The sequence below is a fragment of the Oscarella lobularis genome, chromosome 8 (genome assembly GCF_947507565.1).
Source record: "Oscarella lobularis chromosome 8, ooOscLobu1.1, whole genome shotgun sequence".
Lineage (NCBI taxonomy): Eukaryota > Metazoa > Porifera > Homoscleromorpha > Homosclerophorida > Oscarellidae > Oscarella > Oscarella lobularis.
Window position 1 is genome coordinate 399,111 of NC_089182.1, and position 20,537 is coordinate 419,647.

General features: G+C 46.3%; 2 protein-coding genes across 2 annotated transcripts in view; both read right to left on the minus strand.

Annotated features, from left to right (window-relative positions):
* The window catches only part of LOC136190795 (uncharacterized), an 82,447-nt gene extending 62,887 nt beyond the window's left edge, over nt 1–19,560 (minus strand). Inside the window, exons 1-2 of the mRNA XM_065979061.1 lie at nt 19,371–19,560; nt 1–19,322 (exon numbers count right to left, since the gene is read on the minus strand). The exon at nt 1–19,322 is cut by the window's left edge and continues 62,887 nt beyond it. Of these exons, the coding sequence (XP_065835133.1) occupies nt 1–19,322; nt 19,371–19,409 (19,361 nt within the window). The 5' untranslated portion in view covers nt 19,410–19,560. The remainder of the gene's footprint in view (nt 19,323–19,370) is intronic.
* An 876-nt stretch (nt 19,561–20,436) lies between these two features.
* The window catches only part of LOC136190032 (mucin-3B-like), a 41,252-nt gene continuing 41,151 nt past the window's right edge, over nt 20,437–20,537 (minus strand). Inside the window, exon 3 of the mRNA XM_065978107.1 lies at nt 20,437–20,507. Coding sequence (XP_065834179.1) covers nt 20,437–20,507 — 71 coding nt within the window. The remainder of the gene's footprint in view (nt 20,508–20,537) is intronic.

The following is a 20,537-nucleotide window of genomic DNA, read 5'->3' on the forward strand; positions in this document are numbered from 1 at the left end:
GTCGTGTCCGGAGTAAAGACTGTCGCCTTCTTCAAAGCAGAGTTCACGTTTCGACCTGATTGTGGATACTCCTTGATTGCTTCGGTTGTCAAGCTAACGTACGATGTATCAGTCGAAACAGCCAGGTCGACCAAGTTCTTAATTCCATTCAGATTCGTGAATGAAACGTCGATGTCAATCACATAATCAGCGGAGCTTCTCGTTGTCGATCCTGGTGTCAGAGTATAAGATGAAATGAAGCCAGAAGAGGCATTCTGAAGACTGATTGCAGTGTATTTAATGCTGCTGGGATCCATCACGTCGTCGAAAGTTAGACTAATAATGCCGTCGTCCATATCCAAGTTGAAGTCCAAGAGGGACGGGCTGTTTGTATCAGGAGTGTACGTGGAAACCGTTATCGTCTTGCCTACGATGTCGTTGCCAGCTACATCTTCAATAGCACCGGTACTCATTCCAATAGCGCTGTTGGCTTTTTCGGTTCCAATTCCTGCATTTAGCTTCACTTTTTTCAAGTCTGAATCGTCCAGTTCAATTGTAACTGTTTTTCCATCTGCTGACTGCGTTGCCGCTCCTGCCGTCAGTTCAATTCCGACAGCTGGACCCGGACGTCTTAAGTCGATACGAGAATAATTCAACGCAGCTAAATCGACGGGTTCGCTGAATTCGACAATCAAAACGCCCGTGTTCATATTCAACGACGTGAAAGTCACCAATTCAGGTTTCGTTGCGTCGGCAGTGTACTGGGTCGCTCTGGTAGCGTTAGTGCCGTTGAGAAGAGGAACAGCAAGGTTTCCTGTGACATCCGTCGTGAGAGAACTCGTAAAGGCGATAAAAGTAGAATTTTTATCTGAAGCCAACTGAGACTGAAATTTGATAGCGTTGAGGTCAGTCTCGGTGAAAGAAATTTCGAGAAGAGTCTTCGTCACAGATTTCGCTGAAGATCCAGTCAACGTGTACCCGCTTTTTCCTCCATTGGCATTTAGAAGAGTTATCGCTGTTGGGTCGACGTTTACAGCGGCACCAACCGACTCGTCGAAAGTAAGAGTCAATTCTCCCAAGTCAAGATCAAGTCCAAAGGACACTAGGTTGGGACTGATTGTGTCCGGAATGAGTGAGAGCGGATACTCCTTCGATATCAAAGTAACTTTGTTGATGACGGGCGTTACGGCGTTTCCGGTCATATCTTTGAGTAAGCTCTCTCCGAAGCGAATAAAGCACTGAAGTTGTCTGCTGCACACGTCCACCGAAGCCTTGAGACTGTTTAGATCATCTTCGGTTACCAATACTGTGATCGTGGGCCCGTTCGTTCCGGTTACAGTACCTCCTGTTAGAGTTATCGTTTTTCCGCTATCCGCTCCTTCCTGAAGTGTTATCGACTCGGGGTTGACCGAGGAAACGTTGACTGTTTCGGTAAAGAGTAAAACGATTTGCCCAGTATTCAAATTGAAGGATTCAAACTGCTGAAGTTCTGGTCGCTTTTTGTCTGGTTGAAAGACGTCGGCTTGGATAGCGTTGCCATTGAGAACTTCCAGAATGCTATTGTCATTGGCGTCTTTTACCAAAAAGCTGCTGAATGCAAGGAAGCAGTTTCTACTTGAAGTACACAACGAAAGTCGGTACAGCTCATTCAAATCGTTCGTTGACAGAGTGAATTCCACGACACTCGAGTCAGAAACGGTTTTCAGCGTTCCGCCTGTCAACGAAAGGCTGAAATTTCTTTTCAAAATATTGTCTTGAAGAGTTACTGCCGAAAAACTAAGTGTAGACACTTTAACCGTTTCGTCGAAGTAGAGAGTAATATTTCCGTAGTGAATATCGACGTGGAACATATCGATTTGAGGCTTTGTCGTATCAGCTGTGTAAGTCGTCACGTTGAGACCATCCAAAGACGATATCGGTTGGAGATTGTTTCCGTTCGTATCCTGAGCTACAGAACGCGACGCTGAAAGAAAAGTGTTGAATTCGCCGGTGGCAAGAGTCTGCAGTTTCTTGACAGAATTCAGATCGTTTTTGGTCAAGAAAACCGTCACTATTGTTCTGTTGTCACTGGAGTAGCTGCTCTCTCGTAAGGTCACACTGATAGCATCGCTGTTCTGAGAGTTCTGCAACGTAATTCCTTTCGCCGAGAATTTGCTCGGGTCTATCGCTTCAGAGAACGTTATTTGCAGCTGGCCCAAATTAAGATCAAAATCAAAGGCGTCGATCTCGGGACTGTTCGTATCTTCGAAGTGACTTTCTGCTCCTTTAGTCAGGTAAAGAAGTTCGTTACCGGCCAAGTCCTTGATTGCTCCGGTTTGCATTACAACGTACGTGTTACTTTTTGCAGTCGCCAACGCTGATTTAGCTTTAATATCATTCAGATCTTTTGCGCTGAGACTCACAGAGACAACAGCATTGTTGCCACCTACCGGAGCGCTATCGGACGAAAGTTTGACTATGTGAGACGAATCAACTGAAACGTTGCTGTGCTGAACCGTTATGTAAGTCACGTTTAGGGTACTGACGTCAACAGCTTCTGTGAAAGTAAACAACACCGTTCCCGTGTCCAAATTCAGCGTAAATGACTTCAAGTCGGGTGAACTCGTGTCCGGAATAAATTCCGTCACTTGCTCGGCTTTTGAAAAGGACTGGAGAGCGTTGCCCGAGGTGTCGGCCACTGATCCTGCTGTCAGGTTGACGAAAGAAGTTACTTTGGAGACCGCAAGTTTTGTATTCAATTTGACGGCATCAAGGTCCTCGTTCGACAAAGTGATTATTGCCGTTGTCGTGTCCGTGTCTGCGCTGCTGGTTGCTAGCGTATGCGACGAAGATTCGACAGACTGCGATTGAATCGTGATCTTTCCTATTTTGATAGACTGTCCGTCAATCGCTTCAGAGAACGTCAAGTAAAGAATTCCTTTGTTAAGATCCAGCGTAGAGTTTCGCAAAGACGGACTTGTAGTATCCAGCAGGAGCTGCCTAGCTTGCACAGCATTGCCGCTTGATACAGCTCGCGCCTTGTTTCCCGCCAAGTCTTCAACTAACGACTGACCAAAAGACACGAACGTGTTCGAAAGGGAAGTAGCCAAGTCTCCATTTAATTTCACTGCGTCCAGGTCTCGTTGAAGAAAAGAAACTTTTACCACTCGACTTGGACCGACAGGTAACGTTCCTCCCGTTAAATCAAAAGAGATCACATCGGAGGTCTTATTCGACTGTAGGCGTATTTCGGTCGCATCGAGTAGATTTCCTTTAACTGCCTCAAAAAACGTTAAAAATAACGACCCATCGTCCAAGTCCAAGTCAAAAGAATTGAGTTGAGGCTCTGTTGTGTCTGGTACAAACACCGACGCTTGTATGGCGTTTGAGATTTCTTTGGATTGGACAAAATTACCAGCCATGTCTTTTGCCGTTAGAGATGTTAATGAGAGGAAGGTCGTTGCCCGAGACACAGCCAAGTCTTCCAAAATTTTCACTTCGTCTAGGTCATTTTGAGACAGAGTCAAAGATACTGAATGCGAATTGTCATCTGAAGACGTTCCCGAAACGAGATTGTACTTTTGACTATTGATTGATGCCGATTGGTTCTGAACAGACTGAAGCGTTAAACCAGTTGGCTCCACTGCGCTGACATTGACCGTTTCACTGAACTTCAACGTTAGAACGCCGCTGTCGACGTCCAACTCAAACGAAGTGATAGACGGACTGACGGTATCAGGAACAAAAGCATCGAATTTCCTCGTTTCATTTTCAAAGATGGATTTGACACCATTTAGAGCGAAATCGGTCACAGTCGCTGAATCAACTGCAAGGCAAGACGTGGCCGAATCAACAGCTAAACTGACAGTCGCTTTGAGCTCATTTTTGTCGACAAAACATAAATCGATGGTGACAACTAGTCCGTCGGCACTTTGAGTGACGACTCCGCACGTTAGAGGGTACGTTACGTCGCCACAATTAGTGACAGTGATTCCCGTTACGTCGAACGATTTCAAGTCAACGACTTCGGAGAACGTCAAACGTATTCTATCCTGTCCCATGTCAATTTCCGCCGACACCACGCTCGGTGCCGTCGAATCAGCGACAAACGTATCAGCAAGACGAGCGTTGCCATCTGTCACAGCTCTAACATCTGCGCCTGCATAGTCATTGACAACATTCGCACCCAAACGCACGTAGGTAATGTTTCGGCGCGTAGCCAGTCCGACGATTTTATTCAGGCTCAGCAAATCACTTGACGATAGCTGAATCGTTAACGCGTGACCGTTTTCGCTCGTAGCTTTGCTGCTCGTTGTTAAGCTGTACGACAACGTAGCGGTGACGGCGTCTTGCACGGTGACCTCGTTTGCGACGAAAGTGCTGGGAATGATAACGTCCGTGAACGAAAGAGTCATCGTGCCTGCGTTCATGTCCAATTCGAATAGAGATAGCAAGGTCGCCGAGCTGTCTTCGACGTGAGACCACGCCTTTTGAAAGCTGACGTCAGAAATACCGTTTTCGAACATGTCTTCTACTCCGTTCGCGAATACCGATAGGAAAGTGTTGTCCGCGTTTGTACCAAAGTTCTCATTCAGCTTGAGACGAATCACATCGTCGTCTGCTAATGCGACGACGACTTCGTGTGATCCAAGCTGCTCCTCGTCTGGAATTGTTACTTTTCCACCTGCTAGTGCCACAGATGCGAACGATGAGTTCTTTCCCGCGTACAAAGTGAATTTCGTTAGATTGAATGTGGAATAGCGGACCGGTTCGTCGAACGTGAGAATAAGTTCGTCTCGATTGATGTCCAAATGAAACTGCTCCAGCACAGGAGAAGTAGCATCCGAAACGTAAGTCTTGGCTTTCTGAGCGGACAAACTTGATATCGGCTGCGTAGGATTGGCAGAACGAGCCAAATCGGAGAACAGATTTCCCGTTACGCTGACAAACGTATCGTTTTCGTTTCGAAGAAAATCTTTCGACTTCAAAGATCTCGAATCAGCCTTGCTCAAATTAATCACGATCGTGGCTCCGTTCGTCGACGTCGTCGTGCCACCAGTCAACGTATACTGCCTCGAATCTGCAGACGAATTGCTTGCTGCCTGCATGGTAATGCTCGACACGTCCAAAGAAGCAGCATCGACCGGTTCGTCCATAAACAACGTCAACGTATTGGCATCGAAATCCAATTCGAAGGATCGAAGAACGGCTGGAGACGTGTCTTCAACAAAGCTCGAAACGATGGGAACTTCGGAGCCGTCCGTTATTCTTTCGATGGCATTTCCATTCATGTCGTCGATCATCGCCTCTTCAAATTTCATGTAGCAATTTCCTCTATTAGAACAGAGATCTCTTTTCTCCTTCAATGCTATCAGGTCTTCCTCCGTCAAATCGATGACTAATGTCGTTCCATTAGCACTAGCCGACGTTCCTCCAGTGAGCGTATAGTTCGAAAGCGGCGTCTCGAAAAGACTCTGCAGAGTGATTTTAGTAGGCGCGAGCGTATTCGCATTCACAGCCTCGCTGAAGTCAATAGTAAGGCTTCCATCGGCGAGATTAAATTCGGCAAAGCGCAAAGCCAACGGAGGCGTAGAGTCCGGCACAAAGACGTCCACTTGAACGCCAAAGCCGTCGTAGTGACCGACGACTTTGAGACCGGCCATGTCGAGAACCGTTTCGTTGGTGAAAATCAGAAAGCAATTCTGCTTCGTCGTGCAAACGGAAGACGCGAGTTTGATGGCATTTAGGTCGCTGCTGGTCAAGTCTAGCTGCACGTTCGCCGTGTGAGACTGCTTCGTGCTGCTGTCTCGTAGAGTGTAGGAGTCCACGCGTCTCGAAGACGCATCCTGGAGAGTGAGTTCGGTTACTTGCAACGATCCGATGTTTACCGCTTCGTCGAAGTGGAGAGTGAATGTGCCGTCGTCCAAATCCAAGTCAAACGACTTGAGAACCGCGTTTGCTGTATCTTTTTCGTAGGCAGTCACGAGTTCCCCAAAGGAGGCCCGGACGGAGTTCCCGGCCATATCTCGAATTCCAACAGGTCGAACTGTAAGAAACGTCGTATTTTTCGACGATGCCAGTGTAGCAAGGCCCTGGATGGCAGTCGCATCTTCAAAAGAGAGCTCTACTTTGACAATTGTTCCATCCGGGGTAACGACAGTTCCTCCCCTGAGCACAAGAGAAGACGTAGGTTTCGCAGCCTTATTTTGAAGAACAAAGCCGCTTGGATCGTAGCTGCTGCCGTTGACAGTCTCAGTAAACGTCATTGTCATGACACCCGGCTCTACGGTGAAGTCAAAGCCAATCAATTTGGGTGCAGTCGTGTCTTGAACGAAGGACGTTGCAACCTTCGCTTTCGTGCTTTCAATTGCACTGATTTCATTTTCCGCTCGATCTTTTGCCAGTAAAACGTCGAAGCTGATGAACGTCGTTTCTTTAGATATAGCAAGTTGTGACGCCTTTTTGATTGCATTGAGATCGGAAGCAGGAATTTCCAAGTTCACAGCAGACGCCGAGAAAGCGATCACTTGTCCGCCAGAAAGCTTCACAGTCGGCTCAACAGCGACCTCTCCGCTTTGAATCGTAATCCGAGTGAAATTCAGACTGCTTTCGATGATTTCTTCCGAAAACGAGAGACTCAAAAGACCGGAATCCAAGTCGAAATCAAAAGAGCTCAACGAAGGAGGCACGACGTCTCCAGTATGGATAGCAACTCGAATTGGCTTCGCGGTTGTTTCGATAGCAAGTCCGCTCATATCGTCGACCAGTCCGCTGCTTATTTGCAGGTACGTAGTACTCGGAGTCTGTGCAGCTGGTGCCGCGTTCTTGATTCCTGATATGTCGGCTGCAGTCAGTTCTAATCTTATGTCGGTCTGATTTTCTATCGTCAAAACCTCCGCTCCAGAAATGTCATACGACGTCGATTTATTGACTTTTTCTGCCGCCGTCAAAGTGATCTTGGTTACGTCGAGGCTTCCAACATCGACCGTCTCGTCGAAGTGTAAAACGATGTAGAGAGGCAACGTGTTGTTGTCCATAACAAAGTCGAAAGACTCGAGAGCCGGCGGAGTCGTGTCCGCTACGTACTGATCCACGGCGGTAGCATTTGCCGGTAGAATTTCTTTGACTGCATTGCCGTTTGTATCGATAAGCGCTCCATCCAATATAGCCAAGAATGTATTGTCTTTCGTTGATGCCAAGTCGGACGTCTTTTTGAGATCATTCAAGTCGTCTCGCGACAGACGTATCGTGATGATAGGCCCGTCTAATCCGATAGCTGTAGATTTCTCCAGATCTTGCTCCAAAACGCCTGGTTGACCATTCCTCAGAACGATAAATCCAAGGCTTACGTTATCCTTTCTGATAGCTTCGGAGAATGTAAGATTTAGAAGACCACTGTCAACGTCCAAGTCGAAAGACACTAGCGAGGGCTGGGTCTCGTCAGAAGCATAAGATCCTGCCTTTCTTGCTGCAGTAGATAAGATTTCAGACAAATCATTGCCATTCATGTCAGAAATAGCTGACCGACCAACGGAAAGGTACGTACTGTTTAGCGACACGGCCAGTTTCTCGTTGAGTTTTATAGCATTAGCATCAGTTGGAGCTAAGCTGAATGCGACTGTGTCGCTAAAGCCTAGTGTGGCAGTGCTTGCACCCAAGCTTCTGCTAGCTCCGCCGTCGTTTTCACTTTGCAGCGAAAAGAGTCCAAGATTCAATGACGTGACGTTCATCGTCTCTGAAAAGCGAAGCGTTAGCGTTGGATTTCCGTCCATGCTCAAGTCAAACGATTCAAGTACAGGAGCAATTGAATCGGCTGTGAAATTCGTCACCTGTATAGCAGAACCGTCCGTAACTTCCTCATTGTCGTTATCGTTCATGTCCTCGAACGCTCCCGCAGAAAACGACAAGAATGTGTTCGCTTTTGACGTTGCAAGCGCCGGTTCACTTTTCAGACTATTCAGGTCTTCATTTGAGAGCGATAGGACATTGAATAAACCGTTAACAGAAGACGCAGAGCTCGACGCAGTAAGTCGTACTCGCTTAGAAGAAGGAGCCTTGTCTTGAATCGTAAACGAAGAAAGAGCCACTGTGCTAGCTCGAACAGTCTCGGAGAAGAAGAGCGTCAGTTCTCCTTTTGTAAGATCGAGATTGAAACTGTTTAAAATTGGCGCTTTCAGATCAATAATGTGAAGACTAACGTTGAGTGCATTATCACTGTCAATAGCTGCAACGGGATTTCCAGCCATATCCTTGACAAGATTAGCCGATACCAGAAAAGTGTTAAATTTCGACGATCCCAATGTTGTCAGTTTCGTCAGCGTGTTCAAGTCCGATGACGTGAAGGTGATATTTAAAATCACAGCAGCATCAGAAGGTATTACCGTTCCGCCAGAGAGCGTAAGCTTCTGTATAGACAACGATTTATTTCGCGTGTCCTGAAGAGTGATTTGCCTTGGATCAAGAACTTTGCCGTCGACAGTTTCGCTAAATTGGATCGAAATGAGCCCATTGTTTAGGTCCAAGTCAAAACCAACAATCGAGGGCGACGTCGAATCGTTCACAAATTTATTCACTTGTTCCGTCGTCGCGATAGCATTTGCGCCCGATACCTCTTTAATCACTTCTGAAGTCATTGCCATATAGGTGTCCAAAGCGTTCGTCGCCAGGTTTCTCTTCGCCTTAATGTTGTTGAGATCTTTCGTTAGCAGAGGAAGAACAATTTCGTAACCATCACTGCTGGTTGGCACACCTCCGGTGAGCGTGTACTTGTTGACGCTGTCCAGGCCGGAGGCATCTCTCTGAAGTGTGATAGATCCAGGCTTGAACGAAGACATGTCGAGCACGTCGTTGAAAACCAACGTTATAACGCCGGTGTCCATGTCCAGATCAAAGTATTCCAGAGACGGCGAAGTAGTGTCAGAAATGTATGACTGTACGGCAAGGCCTGCTGTCGGTGGAATTGCCGTGACGTTGTTCCCGGCAACGTCTTTGAAAGAGAACTTTTTCGAAGATAAGTACGAGTCGCTAGCTTTAGTTGCGAGTCTGGGATTCAACTTGATGTCCTTCACGTCGTCTTTGTGCAACTTGAGCTCCACTTCTTTGCGTTGAGAGCCGGAAACGTATTCCGCTGATCCAACGCGAAGTGTGAGATTTTCTCCGCCCAAAGTCGTACTCTGAAGAGTAATTCCGCTGTAATCGACCGTCAATGACATCGGCTCATCGAAGGAAACCACCAGAGACCCACTGTCAAGATCGATAGTCTTAAACGTAAGCAATGAAGGAGAAGTCGAGTCTGGAATATAAGAAGCCGCTTTGATTGCATCTACGGCATTCCTGACTGCTTTGTTCGTATTCTGCCCTGGGAACGGCCTTACGTCCGATACGGAAATATTCGTAAACGTAAGATAAGTCGAATTAAGGTCTTTCGCGAGATTGGAAGTGGCTTTCAATTCAGTTATATCCGCCGAACTCAAAGTGAATTGGAGAATTAGACCGTTTGCTCTGGTCGTTACTCTGCCCCCAGTAAGCTCGTATCGTATCGTGCTATTAAATGCTCCTTGAAACGTGAAGGCAGTAGGTTCCAGCGACCGAAAATCGACAATTTCATCGTACGTTAGCGATAGTACGTTGGAGTCCATGTCTAGGCTAAATGAAGACAATTCCGGCGAAGACGTGTCTGGTATGAAGGTCGAGGGACGCTCAGCGACGTTGAAATCCACGCGAGGAACAATTGCAGTCACCTTGTTTCCGGCCATGTCTTCGACAAGGCTAGATTCGAAACGAATCCAGCAGTTATTTTGATCGATGCAAAGACTCGATAGCAATTTCACGCTGTTTAGATCTTCTTTGGTCAGAGTGATGACGATGTCGGTGCCGTTGTCACTAGGCGAAGAACCTCCTTTCAGTGTGACTTTATTTACCGTCAATCCAGTAACAGCCTGCAGGGTAATAGCATCGAAATTCAGTGAACTCACTCTTACAGTCTCGCTGAACCGTAGTGTCAAGCTGCCGGCATCTTCGTCGAAAACAAGGAATGATACCAGGGAGGGGCGCTTTAAGTCCCCTACAAATGTTACTGCGGGTACAGCAGCTGAACTAGGCACCGGAACAACACTTATGCCCACCATATCCTTGATAAATCCGCTGCCGAGAGACACGAAGCACTTCTTGATGTCAGTGCACAAAGAAAGTCGGTAAATCTCATTTAGATCGGCGCTTCCAATGTCAATGCGAACTTCGTCTGTGTACGAATTTCCCGATGTTGAAGCTGCCGTAAGCGTGTAATGCGTCGTTCGGGCCGTTCTCTTATCCTGGAGACTTAGTTCGCTGACGTTCATTAGCAAAACATTGACCGTTTCGCTGAAGAGCAAAGTTATAAAGCTGTTATTAACATTGATGCTGAAGTTGGTGAGCGTCGGTGCTTGACTGTCGGGGATGAACTTGGCCGCTTCTAAGGCTTCTTCAGGAACGATTCGCGAAATTTCGTTTCCTGACGTATCGGTTGCCGCCGACGAAGGCAAGGACAGATACGTTAGATTTCGAGCAGTGCCAAGAAGAGGAAGTTTCTTAATTTCGTTGAGATCGTGCTTGGACAAGAAAACGTCTAATGTGGCCGAATTGCGACTTGAGTGAGAGCTCGTCACCAACTTATAGCTTTCGCGTGGCAACGAAAACTGATCCTGAAGCGATATTTGAGTGACTTGCAATGAACTGGAAAGAATAGTTTCTGAGAAGGTGAACGAAAGAATTCCGTCGTCCATGTCAAGACTGAAAGAGTCCAAATTGGCTGAAGTTTTGTCTTCGACGAACGATTGAGCTTTCAAGCCTCTAGTGAGCGCAACGACCCGATTGTCTCTCATATCAGTCACAAAGTTTCGCGTGAAGATGATGTACGAATTATTGATGTTAGTAAACAAGTCACTTTGCTCTGCCAAAGCGTTGAAATCCGTGTCAGTCAAACTGATGACGAGTCTCGTTGAGTCTTTGTGCTGAACGCTGCTGTCGGTCAAGGTGAGAGTTTTTGTTGGCTTAATTTCTTCATTTTGCAGAGTCAGTTCGTCAATTTCCATACTGCTCACTTTAACCGGTTCGGAAAATTCTACTATCAATTCGCGATTGTTCATATCAACGTCGAGCGATAGAGCAGCAGGAGAAGATGTATCGTGCACAAAAACAGACACTTGCACACCAACTCTTTCAACAGCTGGATTTCCTGCTGTATCATTGACTGCAGAGCTCGGACAGTAGAGGAATGTGTTTCCTTTTTCTGTTGCTAAGCACTCCTTCACTTTAATACTGTTAAGCATAGCAGGCGTTAGCACGGGTGTGGCGCAGTCAAGCCGTATACGGCTGGGAGAGGAAACGACCGTTTGATAGCAATCATTAGGTAAAGAGATGACTTCGACAAAGCAAGTCGTGGATCCTGAAGTATTGCGCAACTCGCAGACCGAGTCCTTAAACGTCGAAAGTTCAAGTATTTCCGAGGCAAATAAAGTAAGTATTCCTTGATTTAGATCAAAGTTGAAAGCTTCTAGCGATGGCCTCGCTTTGTCTCTTATAAACTCCACGTTGTCAAACATGTTTGCTGGTACAACTTTGTTATCACGCATGTCCGTCGCCGCGGAGTCGGGGAAACTGATGAAAACGTTTGAGGTGTCAGTGGCCAGAGAAGAATCGTTTTGAATACTTGAGAAGTCCGTAAAAGACAAAGAAATCGTGATAACATTGGAATCATCAGCTGCAGCGCTCCCTCCACTCAGTGATACAGACGTCATCGGTGGAGACGAGCTTGAATAGATAGTGAAGCTTTGAACGATGACTGATCTAGCCAAAATTACTTCTGAAAAGGTCAAAACTAATTTTCGTTCGTTCATGTCCAAAGTGAAAGAGTCAATAGTTGGCGCCGTTGTATCCGGAATAAACACACGAGCTTCCTTTGCGTCGCTTTCAGCTATAGAGTCTGCACTGTTGTTGTTCGTATCCGTAACTACGGGAAGCAACAAAGCAACGTACGACGTAGGCTTAGAAACGGCTAACGTAGCGAGTTTTTGAATGGCTCTAAGGTCTTCCGTTGAAAGGGTCAGATCGACACCTGTTAAACTTGTCGATTTAGCAGTCCCACCAGCAAGAGGATGTTTTCCTATTCCACGAGAGGAGTTCTTGCTGTCTTGTAGTTGTAGAGCTGCAGTCTTAAATGAACTAAGTTGCACGGTTTCAGAAAACGTGAGCGACAAGACACCAACGTTCATGTCCACGTCGAAAGAAGACAATTCCGGGCTTGTCGTATCGGCTACGAACTGATCTGCTTTCCAAGCTGCAGACGTTGGAATAGAGACACCAGGATTTCCAGCCAAATCAAATACTGTAGAGCTGCTGTAGGAGACGTAAGACGTTTCTTCGCTTATTGCCAAAGCTGTTCTATTTTTTATTGTGTTCAAGTCGGTTGAAGAGAAAACTATTTCCAGAGTTTTTCCATCAGCCGATCTTAGGACTGTTCCTGATGTGAGTGTGTAAGAATCTTCGCCAGACGCGTTCTGGCTACTCTGAATAGTAATTTGACTGATCTCAAACGACGAAGATTCAATAGAGTCGGTATAGGTCAGATTCAGTCTGCCAGAATCGATGTCCAATGTAAACTTTTCAAGCTCTGGAGATTGCGTGTCGGCTACAAAGACGTCAACTTGCAGAGCATGTCCATCGGTTACCGCTAAAACGTCTAATTCATTCGTAGCGTCTAAAGCGGTTGCCTCCATGGTTAGGTACGTTGAATTCTTGCTTGTAACAAGGCCCCGTGTATTCTTTAACCCAAAAAGGTCTTCATCGGAAAGCTGAACTATGACACTGTATCCATTTGGACTCGCTGTCTTAGAGCCCGACGTTAGCTGGAAGGTTTTGCCAGGCTCACTTGTGCTACCAGTCTGAAAGACAAAAGCGCTAGCGCTGAAGGTTGACGTCTGCACTGCGCCGTTAAATGACAAGTTCAACTGTCCAGTCTGAGCGTTGAACGAAAACTTTTCCAAAGATACCCGGAAGCTGTCGGCTACGTAAGCTCCGGCAGCAAAACATTCCACTTTGCTCAACCAATTGTCAGCCATGTCTTTGAATGTTACGTTTGAAATAGATATGAAGGACGTACTTATGCCACTTGCAAAATCCGAATTTTCTTTCAAAGTCGTTACGTCAGCGTTTAGAAGACTGACCGTTATTTCTTTGTCGCCGTCTTTGCTGCTTGATACTCCACCGCTTAGCGTCAATTCAGAACCTCCGGAGCAGTTCGACTTTAGAGTAAGCCTCTTGAAATCGACACTCTCCAATCTCATCGGTTCATTGAAGGATAGCTTGATTTCGTCAAGGGTCAGATCTATTTCAAAGCGAAGGAGAATTGGATCTGTCTGATCTTTCACATAATTTAGGACTTGTAAAGCGTCGGAAGTCGTGACAGCAACGAGACTGTTAGGTCGATAGGCTAAGTCCTTTATCACTTGAGTAGCCGCGGATAAGAAGCTGTTGTTTTTCTCCTTAGCAAACGTCGAAGCCTTTAGGGAGTCAACAACGGAAATATCCATATTGATGTCAATTTCTTTGCCGTTAGGACTCGGCGACGCTCCTTTGAGAGAGATCGCAGATGAATCATTAGACTTCGTGCTTTGAATTCTTATTCCGGTGACGTCCAAAGTAGACACTTGAACGGGTTCTGAAAAGAGGAGCGAGATGACTCCGGTATTCATGTCCAAGTCGAAAGAACTCAGTATCGGTCGAGTATCATCTACAACAAACTTCTGTACTATGAATCCAGGAAATTTCTGTTCAATCTCGCTAAAGGGATTCTCGTTCATGTCTTTAACCAAGCTTGAACTGGCAGTAATGTAGCAGTTGCCGCGTAGAGTGCAGAGGCTTGTTAGTTTCTTCAGACTTGCCAAATCGCTTTCTGACAAAGTTACAGTAACAGAAGATGCAAGATCGGCCGTGAAATCTCCTCCAGTGAGAGAGTGCTTTTCAACAGGATTCTCAAAAAGTGACTGGAGAGTGATTTCCCCAAGCGTCAGCGTGGACAAATTGACTGTTTCAGTAAACGACAATGTCAGCGTGCCATTGGAGAGATTTATTTCAGAAAATGCATGTAAGGCCGGAGATGTTTCATCAGGGGTATAGCTGCTGACGTTAAGAGCATCTTTCCCATCTCTTTTCACAACAGGAAGCCCAACCATGTCTGTGACCGTTCGATCTGTCAGCGTCAAAACGCAGTCAGACGGCCCAGTACAGAGGGCAAGCTTTTTAATGTCATTCAAATCGTTTGGACCAACAGTCACAATGAGAACGGCCGCACTGCCGTGATTCACTGTGCTATCTGTTAGACTATGAGAGGCAAGAACAGACGGCGACGCATCCGCTAGAGTAATCTGGTCTATTAGCAGAGACGTGACATTCACCGTCTCGTCAAAGCTAAGAGTCAACGTCCCAGAGTCCACGTCAAGGTCAAAGCGGTCCAACGTAGGTCGAGTTGCGTCAAAAAAGAAAGTTTGGGCGTTCAAGGCTGAAGTGGGAGGAATCGCATTTATTTGATTTCCTGCCATGTCTTCGGCGGCTTCACCAGTTAGTGACAAGTGGGCATTCTTCGCGTTTAATCCAAGAGTCTTGACCTTGTTTGAGTCTTCTACTGACATGCTGAAAGTAAGATTTCTTCCGTCCGGTGTAGTGACCACTCCGCCAGTGAGCCTGTAGCTGTCTCCGGACCCGTCAGCTGTGTTTTGAATTGTGACACGAGAAGCATCGAATTTAGCCGCATTTACGGCCTCGCTAAAAGCAAATTCTATAACCCGAGTATTCAAGTTGATGTCGAATGACGAGAGTGACGGCGGGGTGGTATCCGCGATAAAAGCCATTTCTCCAAAGGCATCCGAAGACAAAATACGCTCAGCTTCATTTCCCGCAACGTCTAAAGCGTATCCTCTCAGCGCCGATACAAAGCTCGTCGACGATGATATTCCCAAGCTTGCAATGCTTTTGATTTCGTTTAGATCCGCTTCAGTAAGTTTAATTTCAACGATAGTGCTGCTGATTATCTTGACCGAGCCCCTGCGAAGAGCAAAAGAAGAGGCAAGAGACAATTTGCTACTCTGCAAAGTAAGTTTTGTTGCGTTGATCGTAGCATTTTGGATCGATTCAGAAAACGTAAATGTCAACGATCCTTTGTTCATGTCCAGAGTAATGCTGTTTACTGCTGGAGGACTAAGGTCGGCAGAATGGCTTGACGCCTTTAGGCCGCTGTTTGAACTGACAGCATGAACCGAATTAGAATTCATATCTTGCACTAGCCCAGGCGGAACGGAAACAAACGAATTTTTGATTTCTTGTCCTAACGGCGGTAGAGCTCTGATTTTTTCCAAATCTGATGAAGTGACGGTGACTTCGATGACGGTCGAATCAACCTTAGAAACGTCTCCACCAGTCAAAGTAAACGATAAGTTCGTCGTTCTTCCGTCTTCGGCTGCTTGTAACGTAATGTCTCCTACGTTGACTGAAGATGCGTTGACAGTTTCGGAAAACGTTAGGGACAATATCAGCGGAGGCGTTCCACCAAGCATTGACAGCCCAAATGCAATGAGCATGGGTGCTTTGCTGTCCGCAGTAAACGCTGCAGTCTGTTTTGGTGAAGCGGACGAAATTGCTTTCACTGGATTCGCGTTCATATCGGTAGCAAAGCTGCTCAAGAAGAAAACAAGAGTGCTGTCTTCGCTCGTTGCCAATTCGGTGTTTTTCTTTAATTCATTGAGATCGGAGGAAGTAAGGGCTATGACGATCGTTGCATTGTTTGTTCCTTTCACACTTCCACCGGTCAAAGTATACTGAGCGCGAGATCTTGATTGAAACGAGAAAGAACTAAAGTTCACGGAATCCACTTTAATCGGTTCGTCGAAGTAAAGAGTAAGCGTTTCTGAAGTGAGGTCCAGCTCGAATTTGCTCAGCTCAGGGCTTGTCTTGTCCTCTTTAAAAGTTGACGCTCGAACGGCGTCGTCCTCAGTAACGCCTACCAAGGCGAGCCCACTCATATCTTCCACCAAACTGCTGCTGTAAGAAACGTACGACGTTCTCGGAGAAACGAGCAGTCCTTCTTCAACTTTGATCGCTTCCGCATCTGTCTGAGAGAGGGTCACCGTAATTGTAGGATCGTTTGCCTTTGACGGCACACTATCAGTCAGCTTGTACTTTGTCAAAGATCCTCTTCCGGCCAAGAGTGTCACGTCAGTGACATCAAACGAAGACGCTTTAACAGTTTCGTCAAAGATCAGACTGAGAACCTCCGTTCCCATGTCGACTTCAAAGCTAACGAGTCGAGGACGACTGGTATCTTCAGTAAAAAGAGAAGAAGAAACAGCCTCTCTGTCTGAAACAGGAGCAACGAGATTTCCATTGATGTCCTTCGCAGCTGCGGCCGTCAGAGTTGCAAGCGTCGTCGCCTGGGAAATGGCTAGATAGGGATCGGATTTAATGTTGTTGAGATCGGTTTCTGAGATTACAATGCTGATAATAGGACCGTCGCCCGTAGTGATGTTACCACTGGTCAAAGTTAGACGGCTCGACGTGGACAGAGTTCCATTCTGAATTGTTATTTGGTCTACTTGGATTTCTGAAGCGTCTACCGATTCCGAGAACGTCAACGTCATTTTACCGGAGTTTAGATCGAAGTCAAACGACGTTAGTTCAGGTGAAGTAACGTCACTGACCTGACTCGATGCTTGCAAAGCAGAAAACTTCGATATTTCTTTGACATCGTTCTTGCTCGTATCTCTCACTGCTCCGGCTGGTAACGACAAAAACGTGTTGCTCAGAAGTGTCCCAAGGTCTGTCTTTTCTTTGATAGCATTCAAGTCGTCGGCTAGAAGAGTCACGTCGACTACCCTTGCAGTCACGTTGGGACGAAGAGTGCCGCCGGACAGTGAAACAGAAGCCGTAGAATCAGAGAAATTCTTCTTATTTTGCAGAGAAACTTTTGTCATATCCAAAGATTGAACGTCCACGGCTTCAGAAAATTCCAGCTGCAAAATACCTGAATTAACGTTGAGGGTGAATTTCAGTAGCTCTGGAGCGACGCTGTCAGGCGTGTGGAGAGCAACTTGTCTAGCAGAATCAGGAACAACGGCTGTAACAGCTACTCCGAAAACATCTTTGATTGTTTGTGCGGTCAAGCTAATGTACGTGTTTGATTTGGTCGTAGCAAGGTTAATCTTTTCCTTGATTCGATCAACGTCCGCTTCCGTTAGGTTTACTACAACAACGTAGCCGTTTTGAGAATCCGTCTTTCCTCCCGAAAGCTTGACAGTGTTCGCTACGTCCGCTCCAAGTTCGTCCGCTTGCAAAGTTATTTCGACAGGCTTAAACGACGCCACCTCAATGACGTCGCTGAAGGTTAGAGTCAGTATTCCAGAGTTCACATCCAAGTCGAAATCGGACAAACTAGGGCTAGTTGTGTCGGGAGTGAAAGAAACGACTCCATACGCCTTCTCTGACGAAATTCCCATAACATCGTTTCCGGCCATGTCTTTCACTGTTCCATTCACCATAGAAACAAAACTAGTAAGAAGTGCTCTGGCGAGACCGCTAGTCAGTTTGATGCTTGCAACGTCGTCAGCACTGAGCTCGATATTCAGCGCAGTTCTCAAGCGATTTCCGTCAGTAGCTGAACCTCCCGTCAAGGTAAACTGCTTGCCTCCTGACGACGACGACTGTATAGTTATCTGATTGAATAACACTGTCGTGCGATCCATTGGTTCGTCAAATGAGATCGTCAATATACCTAGATCCATGTCTAGGCTGGAGGCAGCTACAAACGATGGCTTTCCGGTGTCTTTCGTGTAAGACGCTGCTTGCGTCGCATTTATCCCATTGACTAAAGGTGCCACTGACCTCGAAGAAACATCTTGAATTGCCGAACTTTCGAAGCTGATGAATGTGGTGTTAATCGATGTAGCAAGGTTCTCAAGTGCTTTGATTTCGTTTATGTCCGAACCAAAAAGATTGAACGAAACTATTGGGCTGTCTTTCACTGAAGTAGTTGTGCCACCAATTAGCAGGTGACTTTCAGTCGCTGTAACACCGTCTTGAAAAGTCAAAAATTCTGGCTTCAGTGTGTCGACGTCGATGGTTTCGTCAAACGTCAGAGTCATAACGGCGCTATTAAGGTCAAAATCGTAGGAAATCAACTTCGGACTCGTTGTATCACCGACAAGGTTGGTAGCAAAGTACTTTGGCGTGAATGTAAGAGGCTCGTCGACAACAGCGACAACCGGATTCCCTGCCATATCGACACCAAAGTTACGGTTGAAACGAATCCAGCACGATTGACTTGTTGTGCAGAGACCGGGTTCAGCTTTAATCTTGTTCAAATCTTCAGTTAGAAGAGTGAGAACAGGTTGACTTGTGTCGATGGTGCCTCGAGTGCCTCCCGTCAGATTAACCCTCACAAATCCAAAAACGGTACTGTCTTTCCAACTCTGCAGAGCCGCCGTTGCCATATCAAACGCAGAGACGTTCATAGTTTCGGAAAACTGAATAGTCATTTCTCCGCTGTCCAAGTCAAATTCAACGAAATCTGAAAGCTCAGGACTCTCGGCATCCAAGGTGAAGACAGCCACAAGAAGAGCGTCATTACCGAGCAAGGGTGACACTCGATTTCCATTCATGTCAATGACAAAGGTATCCGGAAAACTGATGAAGCAGTCTTCACGTTTGGTACACAAAGGCAAGCGGTAAAGTTCGTTTCGGTCTGCTTCTGTTAGTACAAGCGAGATATCTCTTTCGTTGGTTGTAAAACTATTCGCTTTGTCAGTTAGAGGCAAGGACGAAGCAACCGTGACATTTGAGTCTAACAGCGTCACCTTCGTTGGATCTAGAGAATCAATAGCGTCAACTGGTTCGCTGAAGTGAAACGTGATTTTTCCTTCCTCGATGTTGACGTCAAAGGATACTAATTCCGGCTTGGTTCGATCTACTTTGAATATCTTCACGTTTTGAAGTATCGGCTGCAAAGAATTGCCATTCATATCTTCAACGCTGCTTGCTAACAGTTGCAAATAGGTTGTCTCCTGAGAAACCGCCAGCAACTGCTTCGTTTTGATAGCGTCTAGATCGCTGTCACTGAGAGTTAGCGTGATGATAGTCGAATTAGCATCGCTGACTGTTCCTCGTTGTAACTGGTAAGTTTGAGGCGGTTTGGGAATTGTCTCGTTTTGTAGGGTAAGTCCAGCGACGTTGAATCTCGGCGCGCTCACGGTTTCTGTAAAAGTTAGAGTTATCACGCCCGTGTTCATGTCGAGATCAAAAGAAACAAGCGTCGGACCAATCGTGTCACTTGTGAAATTTGTCACCTAAAAAAATTTTTATATCAAGGAAATCGGTATTGAATGAAAGCTTACCTGCAGGCCCGACGATGGATCAAGATTGTTTTCCGCCATATCCTCTGCTGCATCTTTGGTTGTAGACAGAAAGCACGTCTCGCGTGATATAAAAAGTCCGATCTTTTCTGTGATTGCATTGAAATCCGCATCTCCCAGTGCAATGGTTACGACGTTTCCGTCGGGTCCACTAGCAGAACTGGACGACGTTAGAGAAACTGTTTCCGTTGCCCCTGTTTTCTTATTTTGAAGACTGTACTCTGGAAATTTGATAGATGCAATAGCAACAGCTTCACTGAACGACAGCGTGATTTCTCTCAGTGTCATATCCACATCAAAAGAAAGCAGCTTCGGTTTCGTGTTGTCTGCGATGTAGCTCGTCGGTTTCACAGCTACGGCAAAAGCACTGATTTCATTGCCAGCCATATCAGAAAATGACCCCAGCGTCAAGTTCAGGTAAGAATCATCGATCGAAGTTGCCAAGGCAGTCGAGACTTTGATTCCATCTGCATCAACATCGCTAAGTTTGACTCTTATGACGCGACCGTTTGGAGATGAACTCGTACTGTCTGTCAAAGCATAAGCTGCAGCCGATAGTTGATAAGTAGTGGCACTTTGAACAATAATGCGACTTGTCACCATAGACGTTGTGTTAATGATGTCGTCAAACGTCAGTAGTAAACTTGCGGTGTTCATGTCTAATGCAAAACTCTGTAGCTTAGGAACGCTTTGATCCTGAATAATCACGCCGGGCTTTTTGTTATTGACGTTGCAAACGGGATTGCCTTCAACGTCCGTGAAAGAGCTGCTACTCAGGTTCAAGTACGATGCATCTTTCGATTTTGTCAATTCGGGGCTGAGCTTCAGTTCGTCCAAACTTGCATCAGAGAGCGTAAACGTAACAACTGCAGCGTCACTACCGGAAACAGTGCCTTGAGGCAAAAATGTCGTCGATTTCTTAGGACCATCGTGCATGACAAGTCCGGCCACGTTCAGTGACGAAACCTTGACGACTTCGTCAAAGGTAAGCACGATTTCGCCCGCGTTCAAATCAAGTGAGTATGACGTCAGTTCAGCGCAATCCAAGTCAGGCGTATAACTCTTTGCCGGCTGAGCAAAACTTGTCAAAATAGGGTCTGCGTCGTTGTCCGCCATGTCCTTGACAAGCGTAGAGAAATGAGAAAGGTA